Here is a 12,065-nt window from a genome sequence, read left to right as displayed (position 1 = left end):
CTCAAAGGCTCAGGCTGTTTATCTTTGGTTTTGCAGCAACAATTTCCTTTATTTACGAAATGCAAATCAAATATATTGTATTTTATCTGCTACTCTATGTTTACTTATTTTGGAAATTCCCTGATCAACTGAATCAATGGCAGGATATAGAACCTTACCGTCATGCAGAACTTTGTACAAACATCACATCCTCTTTTCGGTTTTTTTTTAACTTTATTAGGAAAATGTACACACGATTATAGCATTAGTATAAAATGATTTTTTTCACAGTGTTTCACAGCAAGTTTTTGCAAAATCTAAAAGAGAAAAATACTGCAACATTTACTCATCCAAATATCTTTAACAAAATGTTCTAAAAGTCACTTTTGTTCCACTAGTTGCAACATCATAGCATGTGAGTGACCATGTGTTTGTCAGTCACATCATCTGTTTGTACAACTCCTGCACCCAAAGCATATGGGTTCACTCCCTGTGTGTGGGTGTGTGTGTGAATGTGTGTGAGTCACCGAGTGCCTGATGGAAGAATAGCGTATTACAGGCTGATGAGTGACTGTTGCCTCACTCTGCCTGAACTGGCTGGATAAGTTTTTCCAAGAAGATCCCAGAGTGATTTTTTAGACCCTTGTGCTGGTTCCAGTTCTCCTCCTTAATCCCCCTCACCAGGCCTTCCTGCTGTGAGACACACAGTAAACACATGTAAGATGTTATGGGAACAAATCCACCCTCTGATCAGATAGTTTGTTAGTTTCATTTCTTGTTTTCTTGGGGATTTACAAAAAATATGGGGCCGTTTGCACAAGATATTTATTTTACTATTAGGAGTTCTCCTAAATTGCACCAAAAGTTCCAGCCAAGAGTGTCTTTCTAATAACCACTCAAAAAGCTACAGAGAGAAACTTTAACTCAGGGGCAGAGACAACTTAGCTGAGCTCAGAGAGGGATGGGATAGACCCTGTTGCAATGGATGTAATCATGTTTCCTGAATGATCTTAAATGATTGGTTGTCAGGTGATTTGTCTGTGTAATCAAAAGTTGAAATTAAACATTTGTCAATAAACAGGAGTCTGAAAAAGAACTAACTTAAGTTAGTTCCTTTAGTTAGTTAGATTAATGAATTGAATCCAATTGGATTCAATTCATTAATCTAGTTTTAGCTTTACAGGTAATCCACTTTTTGCCACAAAATCAGCTTTATTCACTCATTTATTCAGATGATTATTAAATGTAAACTTAATGATCTGTTAAACAAATGTAGAACTAAAAAGAGTGCATTTTGGGTTGACCATTTCTCTCATAACTAAGATTTTCCAAGTTCACCAGATTTGCAAAGAGCCATTTTTAAGTTTCAAAAAAATAGTGATTATGGGATGGTTTTGATATTTGGGTGGTCCATTAATAATTCACCCACCATCGGGTGGCTGTGGCTCAGTGGTAGAGTCGGTCGTCTTTCAGTCAGAAGGTCGGATATCCGATCCCCAGCTCCCTCAGCCTACATGTCCAAGTGTCCGTGGGCAAGACACTGAACCCAAGATTGCTCCCGGTGGCATAGTGTAAAAGCAGCTTGGAGTGGTCGCAAAGACTAGAAAAGCGCTATATAAGTACTGTAATATCCATTTTTATGTCACATTCACCCTTTCACACACACATTCACACACCGATGCAAAGTGCTCAACTGACAATCAGCCTTCACATTCACACACCGATGGCTATGCCACTTAGAGTAATTTGGGGTTCAGTGTCCTTCCCAAGGACACTTCGACATGTAGACTGAGGGAGCTGGAGATCGAACCTCCAACCATAGCCAGTTCCCCACAGGGAAAACAAAAAACTCCCTCTCATCAAGAAAAAGAACCAGCAGGAGAGAGCACACAGGGCTAAAACTGAAAACACACCTCACCACAATAAAGTGAACAAAAAATTGGGGTTCAGAAAGATATGAAAAAGAAGCAGACTTTACAGAAGAGTGTAATAATGTCTTTGGTGTGATGCCAGAAGTAGTGAGCTATGATCGATGATTTACAAGAACACACACACACACATGCACACGCACACACACAAACCTGTTGCTCATCAGCGAGCACAAGGATGATGTCTCCCTGTTCAAACTGCAGCAGGCCTTCTTCAGACGCTTCATGGCTCTCTAACGCCACCCCCTGGTGTAAAACACAAGTCACAATAATGGAAGCTTTATTTCTACAACTCCAATCTACACTCATCACAGTTGACTTTAAAAACAGCAGCTCTCTTCCTATTATCATTTTACATTTTTACAGCTAGATACCACTGGAGGAGAATAAGTAAATGTTGTTTTCTGTTCTCTTTTATTTGGAGGAACTAACACTTTAACTTGAAAATAATTGTCCAGGGTAAAAAAAGAATGTTTACAACAGAGGAAGCAATGTCTAATTTACTTTCACTTTATAGTCTAAAGCAAACGGGATAAATGATATACTAACTTATATTGCTTTTGACCATTACATTTATACAGACAATATAAGATCATGTTTTTTATTGAGGTCATAAGTTGTAGCTCTCATTAAAGGAGGACTGAGTGCTTAAATTTGAGCACAGCCAGCCAATATTTGTGTAATTTGAAAATCTGTAGCACCTTCCATAACAATTCAGTGATTATGTGTTAACAACTGTCATATACTTTGATAATTAAGTTGTTAAAAGTAACGCCATCTTATTCCTATTATATTTTCTAACGTATTAGATTTAAGTATGGAATATCATATAAACCTTAAACATCCAGAAAAACTTTTATTTGCAGAGCTCATTGTGTAAAAATGTATAGTTAGCCTTTTGTGGCTGCAGAAGGAGCTGCCTGTACAATGACTGTATGTAAGTGTATGTACAGTGTATATAAGGCTGCAGACAACAAGCTTAAATACATTCAGGTGAGGTGGACTAATAAAGAAGTGAGCTTTGCAGAACTCTGTAGCCCACTCCTCATTTCTGCTTGATGCCACAAATAACATTACACAGACAAACACAGACCCAACAGTCTGTGGTCTATTTGCTTACTGTTACTTACCTACTTTATTGTAGGTAATGTGGGCCCAAAGTTTTGACATGGGAGAAGAATGCATGGAAAAATTAAGACTGATTCTGCTTTATCTAATTTCATTGGACAGTTTTCTTTACACGATCCATCGCGACAATTTTATACTCAGTACTCTTCTGAGAAGAAATGTGATTGATATCAATCTTCTCATCTCACTCTCACGAAGCAATTAAACATTCACCAAAATGTTAACGTCTTAAGTTTCTATATCACAGTTGTGTGGGCTTACCTTGTATAGGAATCCTGGAGGATTGTCAGAGCTGCAGTCGTCTCCTGACTCGGCTGTCTCCTGGTTGCCTAAAGTTTCCTCTGTCTCCTCCTGCTCCTCAGCAGGTGAGCGGGGATGTCTCTCTGTGGAGCGGAAGGAGCAACGCGGGGCAGGAACTGGTCCAGGCTTGGGCTTGGCCTCCTCTGATGGTGGATGACTAACTTTCTCCTGCTCCGGACTGTGTGAGGCATCACTATCTACAGAATCAGATGGATTGCACCCTTCTTGACTCACAGGCTCTGACTTTGGTACGCCAACCCCAGAGTCATCCGACTGGTCCGTAGTAAGGTCTGCTTCTGCCTCTGCTGCTGCCTCTGCTGCTGCCTCTGCGGCTGCCTCTGTGGCTGCCTCTGTGGCTGCCTCTGCGGCTGCCTCCGCCTCCTTTGGACTCTGACTCCTTGTGTTGCTGTCAGTGCTGTCATTGTCACACACTGACACTCTCTTAGGTGTGTTGGTACCACTGGAGCTGAGATCCGAGTCTGAAGAGTGGACATCTTTGGATGAGACACTACTTTCCTCTGCTTGGCTGGTGTCCTCAGAGGTGCTCTGAGACCGCTCGGCAGTGGGAGACGATATTGCATCCTTTCCATTTTCGTTGGAAGAATGGATGGAGACGTGGTCAGCTGGGAAAGCTGTGTTGCAAGGGATGGGATTGGAAATAACCACGGACTTTCTCTTCTTTGACTTGCTCGATGTGCTGCTGAAGGAAAAAATGCAAATGTTAATTCAGGAAAAACAAATAACATTTAATAAATCTAACAGAAGGGTATTTGCGTTATTTACTGACTAGACCCAACATTGTTGTTTAGAACACTGTAACCATGGATAATGAAACATTTGCAACACATATGCCCTACCTGTTCAGACCCTTGATGATGAAGGCTTTCCCCGAATGTTGAGTCTCCAGTTTCTTCATCACATCGTAAAGCTCACGGTTCAGCTGCCACACAAAGTGCAACATGAGCACACAACTAAAATACTTAACATATATATTAAAAGATATATTTAAGCTTTTGTGGAATTCCTTATTTCATTGTTATTATTAAAGCAGCCAAAATTCTTCTATTACTAATCTAAGAAAGGAATAAAAAGAGCGATGTCAAATCTTACCACACTCATTTCCTTATAGAAGACATCCCTCAGGTTTGATATGTTTTGGAACACCGTCACATAGCAACCTATCCGGCTACAGACACAAAGACATTTCCATTAGGTTTCAGTAAACATTCAGCTTGGAATTATTCTACCTGTAGATGTTACAGGTCTAGAATACAGTTAAACAAAGAGCACAAGAGTTTTTGTTTTACTTTTTCCTTCAAAACGTTCAGTCCCAAATTATATTAAAGGTACTCTGAACAATGTTCTTTTGTTCGGCTAAATCACGCACAGGACATCACTTTGTTCAGACAGATTTGTGTCTATCAATTCCACCGACACTGAGACTGTGTAACGGGAGGATGACCTGTGGGGTTAAGCTGCAGACAATGAACTGGGTAACTTTACTGCATGTCTTTGCCATCTCCCTCATCTCTAATTTCCTGTATTCACTGTCTTCCATACAGTATAGGTGGCATGAAATCTTGTTTTTCTGCATTATTTAAATATGAAATCTTAAGTTAAAAATGCTTGTTTGGTTATTTCACATTTTTTTCCAATTTAAAATATACCCAAAAAGGTTCTAAAACGTATCTGAATTTGTTAAGTTAAATTCCTTTTTTGCACATTTGCATACACTTCTCACATATTGTAAGTTCCAAACCGCCCAAGTAGGTCTTGTAAGTCGTGAATACCTAATAAGATACTTGGATGTCACCTTCGGAACTATTTATTCTTACATGGTTATTCTACTTTTACCCACTTGTTATGGTCCAAAGTTCCACTAAGGAGATTGTCTAGGACTATGTTTATTTCCTGTTGTTGACTGTTTACCATACCTCTGATAGAGAACAGGCAGCTCCTCCCTCAGCTCGCTGTTTATTTCTTCAAAGACATTTTGGGATTTGTTGAACTCTTCATCAGCCTGATAAAGTGAATTTGGAAACAAATGATAAAATCCTCCAGTTGAAACCACTTTTATCATGTCTATTACTTGTGTACTGTAGAACTAAAGCCACCTTCAATATTTTGGCGTCATCCTTTTTCTTGGCACTCTGCAGCGCCTCCAGGTGGTGTCGTGCTGAATCGTAGTCCACAAGCTTACGACCACGTTTAGCTACTCGTTCCTGAAAAACACACAAAAGTTATTGTCCTTCTCTAAGAGGACAGATTATCTCTCCATGTGTCAAATATAAGATAGGTGATAATTAAGAGGTCTAGAAGTCATTCTAGTCTTGGTTTTCAGTTAAACAAGAACTGATTCAAGTTAAAATGCATCAGGCTACCTTGACCTCAGGGAACTGGCTTGTATAGTTTTCCATGGTGCGGACAATCTGGTCATTTAGTTTCTCTTCGAAGTCGTTCCAAAGCAAATCTTCACTCTAAAAGAGATACAGTTGTTTTCACATTAAAGAAACAACAGATGCAGCTGGTCTCACATTAATGCAACTTTTAAATCTCTATAAGGAAGGAAGGATATGAACTCTGTTGCACAATATGAAAACTTGCCACATTCACACATGCAGTTTAATGTGTTGTAACGGAGCAGCTAATAAGCTAAATGGCTCATTCAACACACACTTTGCAGGACACAACTTTAGCAGGGTAATGACATGTCGGATTTACTGCTTGTTGTTCTGCTTCAAATGCCGACTATTTTCAATATAAATTACATCAAGCTTCCTAAAACGTGCTAGGTGAAATCAATCTCCTTGCACAAAAGCCCTAACTACTGAAATGAAACTCATTTTGTCAAATGATCTAACTCTGTGGGCTGGGTGGCAGATTACTGTTTTTGTGCAAGAAATCACATAGGCACGTCAAGGAAGGTACCTCTGTGATGACAGCAAGGCCCTCCACTCCGTTCCAGTCTGGTTCGTAGATGTCTCGCAATGTCTGAGACAGCCGTTTGGACGTCTCATGCACGGCTGTGAAAAGGCATGGGAAATTGTGAGAGGACAAAAAGTTCTTAAAATCATGACTCAAAAACAATCACATTATCATTTAGCATCGGCAGCATAGTGCATTGTTGTGGTATTTTTTTTAGGGCTTGTGGCACTGTTGCTACACCCACCCCGAGAAAGTCAGAACAACACTGGTTTCCTGACTGGAGCTAACAATGCGGGAGCAATAGCTTACACTCTTAAAACATAACGGTTTCCACACATGAATCACATACACAATGCTGTGTTTGCAGTTCTTTACTGCAGAGTCTTATTTCTTCTTGTATAACATGGCAACGCAGACAGAATTGCAAAAGTCAGCTCAGAATCCAAGAATAGCAGAGAGTTACTTCCCTTTTATTCAGCAAATAGTGGCTTTCTCTGAACACCGTGCTGTGGGTCTGTGTATGCTGTTTAACCTACCTTTTACTGCTGCGTAGTAAGATTTGACATCTTTTAACAGCCTGCTTCCATCCATCTGTTTACAGATGCAAAACACAAAGCACAAAATACAAACAAGTTTAATTCAGTGGCACCCAGTAACAGTATCTCTACGGCTGATCTGAGCCACTTATGCTTCAGCATTTCCTTAACAACCTCAGATGAAGAAATCTTTGTGTCTATGTTACACTGCATGTTGCTTTTTTTGGCAGAGTTACACACTGTATATATATATATATAATTCAAAATACCAAATCGTCTGACCCCACAGAGTTTAAATTAAATAACAATCACAACATTTGATGTGGTATTGGCAGTGGTGAAGTGAAAGCAGAGTGTCTCTTCAGCACGTACACTTGCTTCCTGTTGTTCCTCCTCAGTTTCCCTCCAATATTTACTCTAGATGTTGCATTTAACGCTGGATGAGCTTCGAGCAACTTTCAACTTATGAACTTATGTCTGCTTAACAGCAGCAATTGTGACAAGCTACATGATAACTTTGTACAGTAGCACAAGTAGAAAAGTGGTATAAAGCTAGCATGTAAATTCTGTAATTAACATTATAAAGCTTAAAGTTTTAAGTCTGCTAACATTAGCACACAAGGTAATAGCACAGACTATATAATTAAGTGTAATAGGCACGCCAGACCAGGATATAACTTGACCAAGTAAGCCTGTACATCTGTGTATTACACTGAGTCAGGGTGGATTTTACTGCTTTTAAATAAACCTTTCATTTATAAAAAGAAGCTTGTGATATTTAAAAAAAACTGGCCCAAATTATTAGTTCATGTGAGTAACTCTAAGAATGGATACTTTCTCGAATATTAATGGAAGCTACTGTATCTCATTTATTTTAGTATCAAGAGCAATGCTTGCATAAAGGTAACAATAAGAGACAGCAAGCACTGTTTATGCAGAAGGGATAAGAAAATGAGACAGAGCTGCATCTTGTTCCAAGTAATTCCTGTTTTCAAGGCGAAGCTGATTGTCTGAACTTGTAGTCTGGCATCTCATCAGCAAAAACAGCACTTTCTTTTACATTTGTAGATTAAGCAGTGCTCCATTTAACAGAACATTTTTGGTAAGGTAAAACAATGAGCAGGGTAACTTTGGCAAAAACTATATTTGTCCTTTCTATTGACTCTTGCAGTGAATAGAGAAAGAACCAGCATGTAGAGAGTCCTTCTTATGTTTAAAAGGCTACATGTTAGTTTACCTGTTGTTTGTTGAGGCTCTGGCAACATTGTTCGAACTGTTCATCCTTGGTCTCCATGGTTTTGCCAAGTTTTTGTAGGACCTGAAAGAGGACAATAAAGTCATGAGTAAGTTTCAAAACGTGATACCAGAGGTTTCAATGGGAAGGGGAACTCCATTTTTACTCATCAATGTCCGTTGACAGGTGTGGAGGAGTTCTACTGCATATGTAAAAAAAAAAAATAAATAGGTAGCTGTGTGAGTTCTAAAACATTTCTCATTTGATGTCAAGATACTACCCAAAAAGTTTAACAAATCCTGGGTGGTGACGTTTTAAATAAAGACTGAGCTGAACTGACCTCTACAGCCACCTCTTGATCTTGGTGAGGCTACGTGCTTCAGACATATACTCACATAAAACACTTAAATCTAGAACCAAAATGTCAGCCACTGAATAGCATAGTGGGTAATGACATGATTGAGGGGAAAAAATGACATGATTTGACATCATTGAGATCTATTTTCCCCACGGGGATAAATAAAGTATTTCTGATTCTGATATGGATCCTTTTTTAACATGTACATTGTGAGTAAGACAAATATTACATGTGTTTTTTTTTTATCAAGATTGTCTGATGTTTATGTTACAATTATTAGAATCCCCCAATCTTTTGTCAACAGATTTATTTAAACTCCCAGATATCAAATCTATATCAATCTAAAAAAACTGTACTATTTGTCAGGCTCACCAATTTAGATATTCAAAAATCAGTTTATTCATCATGAACACAAAAACAACATTTTGGATTCCCTAACTTAGATTTTTTTAAATTGCCAACACAATTCTGCAGTTCAAAATATATCTTACTTTTTTTTTATCTCTATAATACATATCTGCGTATGAATGCAGATAACAATACAGCTGTAGATGTCATCTCTCAACTCTAAGACATTTGTCGTGTCTTCAGTTGCTAGTAGAACTGTAAACAAAGACCAGTGCACAGAGAAGGAAGTCTTGGCCAGGATATCCGTTATCAATTATCAAGATATCTGCTGGCTACTCTGGAAGCCCAGAAATATTGGCAGTCACCCATAGGTCACTAGATTGACACAATCTGCAGGATATATTGGCTTATATTAACCTGGCTGAGTTAGCTCTAGTGCTATTAAAAATAACAATTCTAATGTTTCATATACAATACCACATACTCATATGCCTCCCCTAAAGTAAACACATATGGTTAACTATTAGTGTCCTTCAAAGTCCACTGCTTGCAGCTGTTTGAGAGCCTGAATGCCACATGAAATGACCTTCAACTCTGCAACAAATTGTGTCTATCCTTCTGTTTTCAGAATTAAACAAAAATCCTGAGTGCCCAAAACTGATCTCGTCGTTTTGCAGCTTATTAAAGTACATGCAAACTTCTGTCGCTGCTGTTTGAGGTGGAGCAGTAAAATCAACCACAAGTCTACAACAAACAGAATGAGAAAGTCCCAGCAAGTGAGAGGAAGTGCACAGTCAGGAAGTGGCAGCTTTTGTGTCCGCACTAAGCTGCAAAATACTGAACAACACTATGATGCTCAGACTGGAAAGCTGCTGTTTTATTAATGTTTTACTGATTAGGGTATCAGTAAAAGTGCCAATTCAAACTAGACAGTCACAACTTAGAGTAGGCCAGGCTTAGAGCATGAAAATAGGCTTGTACATAAAAATGTTTCCTATTCTCTCATGGTCAGATCACAGGTTCTTACATTTTCATGATGAAAAGCAGGTAGGCTTAACATGTTTTATTCCTCTTATTTAACAGTACTTTTGTATAAGATACAAATAGGTACGGAGCTAAATAACAGACAGAGATTGGGAACATTTCAGTAGCTACATATTACCTACTTCAACAGCAGTATTACTTTGTAAATAATGTCAAACTCTACTAAAAAATAGCTGTTTGAAACTTATCATTTTCTAAGACCTGATTGTCCCTGTTTGGGAGCCTTGTTGTAAGCCTAAATGTTCTACTGGAAGCTACATCTCTTGTGCCTCATATGCTGTTTCCAAAGAGCCCCTTACTTGAGTAGCCTTATTCAAAAGATGTCTGACATTACAGACAAGATGACAGCACAGATTCCAGCACCACATGGTAATTCTTGATGAGCTTTACGAAGTGTGTCTACCAAAACGATGACAGTGCTTCTCGTGTACCGTTTTAAAGTTAAGTGAACCATACGTAACTTTACTAGGTTGAATTGCCTGGCTTACCTTCTCTTGAGCTCTATTCAACGACTTCTGGAACCTTTTGGCGAATAATTCAGCTCCAGCCTGGAGATTTGGGCCCATCTTATTCTCTGCCATTGTTAATTTCTTTTCGTCGGTTTCTCCTCAATAAGTGAAGTCCGCCCCCCGTCTGCTTCCTCTTGAGAAACTGCTTCACTGCGGCTGAACTGCGACTTAAATTCACAACGATGGAGGTGGAGCAACAATAGTGTCAAGACGTAGGGATACACACACACACAGAGTTGGACACGGCTGAGAATGAAGTCCTTAACTTCATCAACATCAGCTCGCCGCTCTTGTTTAAACTTGTCAAAGGAATTATTGAGAATTGTTCTTGCGTGTCCTAATCTGTTGAACTGTCATCGTGTAGCCCGCACTGTTGCAAAACTGCACTCCGCTGCTGCTATCTGGTAAAGATGGAAGTTAGCCAACAACACTCACCTGGAAATTATGTGTAGATTGATTGCGTTTCTCTGATGATGCGTACCTGATTCAGCGTCGTGACGTAAACAAGAGAGCTGTAGTGAGATGCTGCGTTCATGTGCCTCAAAAAACTCCGTTTTAGTTCAAATTAGAAATAAGATCGTATGGCATTGTGTGTCAATAATAGATACAACTCTTGTCTATTTACTGTAAAATATATTCATGACATTGATGATGTAAACGTCGTTGAAATTGCCTATTTGACTATTGATTTCTGTGCAGTTTCTGACTGCCCAATTTCATAACTCTCTCCTTTTCTTGAAACGGGCAGCCCTGTTTGCATAGCTGGCCTTTGTTGACACATCTGTTTTTATCCTATTATTAATATGACTTGCTTTTGTGTCTCAATACCACTGTTGCCGCCTATTATGGATTTTATTTTATTTTTAAATTGAAATGAACTCGGTTTGGGCCTGAGTCTTTCAAATTTGAATAAGCATGCGTTACAGGCTGGATGCATGGAGTGGAAGTAAAGATACTATTTAGTTGTATTATGGGAAGTGAAGTCAAGCAAATGGTTGGCCTATATTAGAGACTAAGGGTCAGGATATATCTGCCTCTGCTGCTTTGAATTTGATGATTTTTTTTATTAATGTGATTCCTGTGGGTCAACTAAAACTATGAAATGCTACACGGAATTGTTAGAGAGCTCCTTTACCTGGACAATCATTTACTTGACTATTTTTGAGTGACAGAATAGTCAGTGATATCAACAATAGCAATAACTTTTTTGATCCCCAAAGGGAAATTCACTGGCATCTGGCATCTCATCTACCATTTACTGAAGAATTAAAAAGTCTGATGGCTGTCTGTACGAAAGATCTACTATATCTCTCCGCCCTGCAGCAAAGAGAGAGGAGCTGTCCACCACCGTTGTTTCTTTGGTCCATCAAGGTGTTATGAAGTGGATGATCTGCGTTGTTTAGAATGGCCTCAACCTTCTTCACATGATTGAAGTCTCCTGATATTATTAAAAGTGCCTCAGGATGTTTAGTCTGTATCCTGACAACTATTTTATGGAGAACTTCACATGGAACTTCAGCAGTTGCCTTGGTTGGGATGTACACCAGTATTGTTATGATATGACTGAATTCTCCTGGCACACAGCATGGTCGCACACCAACCGTCAGTAATTCAATATCTGGACAACACATCTTTATCTTGACAGTAATATGAGCAGGATTACATCATCTCTGGTTCACAAATAAAGCCAGACCCCCTCCTTTTTTCTTGCCACTAGCTTCAGCATCTCTGTCTGACCGACATTATGTCATAGCAATGGGTATAACATCTCTCTGA

At 39.0% G+C, this 12,065-nt stretch overlaps 1 protein-coding gene across 4 annotated transcripts; it reads right to left on the bottom strand.

Annotated features, from left to right (window-relative positions):
* Nucleotides 1-201: 201 nt before the first annotated feature.
* On the bottom strand, nucleotides 202-10,480 carry bin2b (bridging integrator 2b). 4 transcript variants are annotated; one of them, XM_069678998.1, is made up of 12 exons: nucleotides 10,269-10,480; nucleotides 8,034-8,114; nucleotides 6,797-6,851; nucleotides 6,264-6,358; nucleotides 5,717-5,812; nucleotides 5,450-5,557; nucleotides 5,270-5,355; nucleotides 4,446-4,521; nucleotides 4,193-4,275; nucleotides 3,297-4,035; nucleotides 2,061-2,153; nucleotides 202-669 (listed from the first exon to the last, which is right to left on the bottom strand). In XM_069678998.1, exons 1-12 carry the CDS (start codon nucleotides 10,359-10,361, stop codon nucleotides 559-561), a joined length of 1,716 nt encoding a protein of 571 aa, XP_069535099.1. In that variant the 5' UTR covers nucleotides 10,362-10,480; the 3' UTR covers nucleotides 202-558. The 4 variants fall into 4 exon arrangements, with proteins under 4 accessions (XP_069535099.1, XP_069535100.1, XP_069535097.1 ...); XM_069678999.1 differs by having other exon boundaries at nucleotides 3,297-4,032; XM_069678996.1 differs by having other exon boundaries at nucleotides 202-672; nucleotides 10,269-10,479.
* Between the last annotated feature and the right edge of the window lie 1,585 nt (nucleotides 10,481-12,065).

Source organism: Semicossyphus pulcher, unplaced genomic scaffold, assembly GCF_022749685.1.
Source record: "Semicossyphus pulcher isolate SPU_LCO1_2020_fin unplaced genomic scaffold, fSemPul1.0.p SCAF_3, whole genome shotgun sequence".
NCBI classification, from domain to species: Eukaryota; Metazoa; Chordata; class Actinopteri; order Labriformes; family Labridae; genus Semicossyphus; species Semicossyphus pulcher.
The sequence above is the reverse complement of the archived record's forward strand: the minus strand, read 5'-3'. Positions and strand labels throughout refer to the sequence as shown.

Bases quoted from the DNA above. Each gene is read 5' to 3' on its own strand.
- bin2b (XM_069678996.1), bottom strand. From the start codon at position 10,361: ATGGCAGAGAATAAGATGGGCCCAAATCTCCAGGCTGGAGCTGAATTA. The intron at 6,359-6,796 runs GTAGGTTAAACA...GCCTTTTCACAG, and splicing joins TTACTACGCAGCAGTAAAAG to CCGTGCATGAGACGTCCAAA. The intron at 5,356-5,449 runs GTGGCTTTAGTT...TCACTTTATCAG, and splicing joins ATGACGCCAAAATATTGAAG to GCTGATGAAGAGTTCAACAA.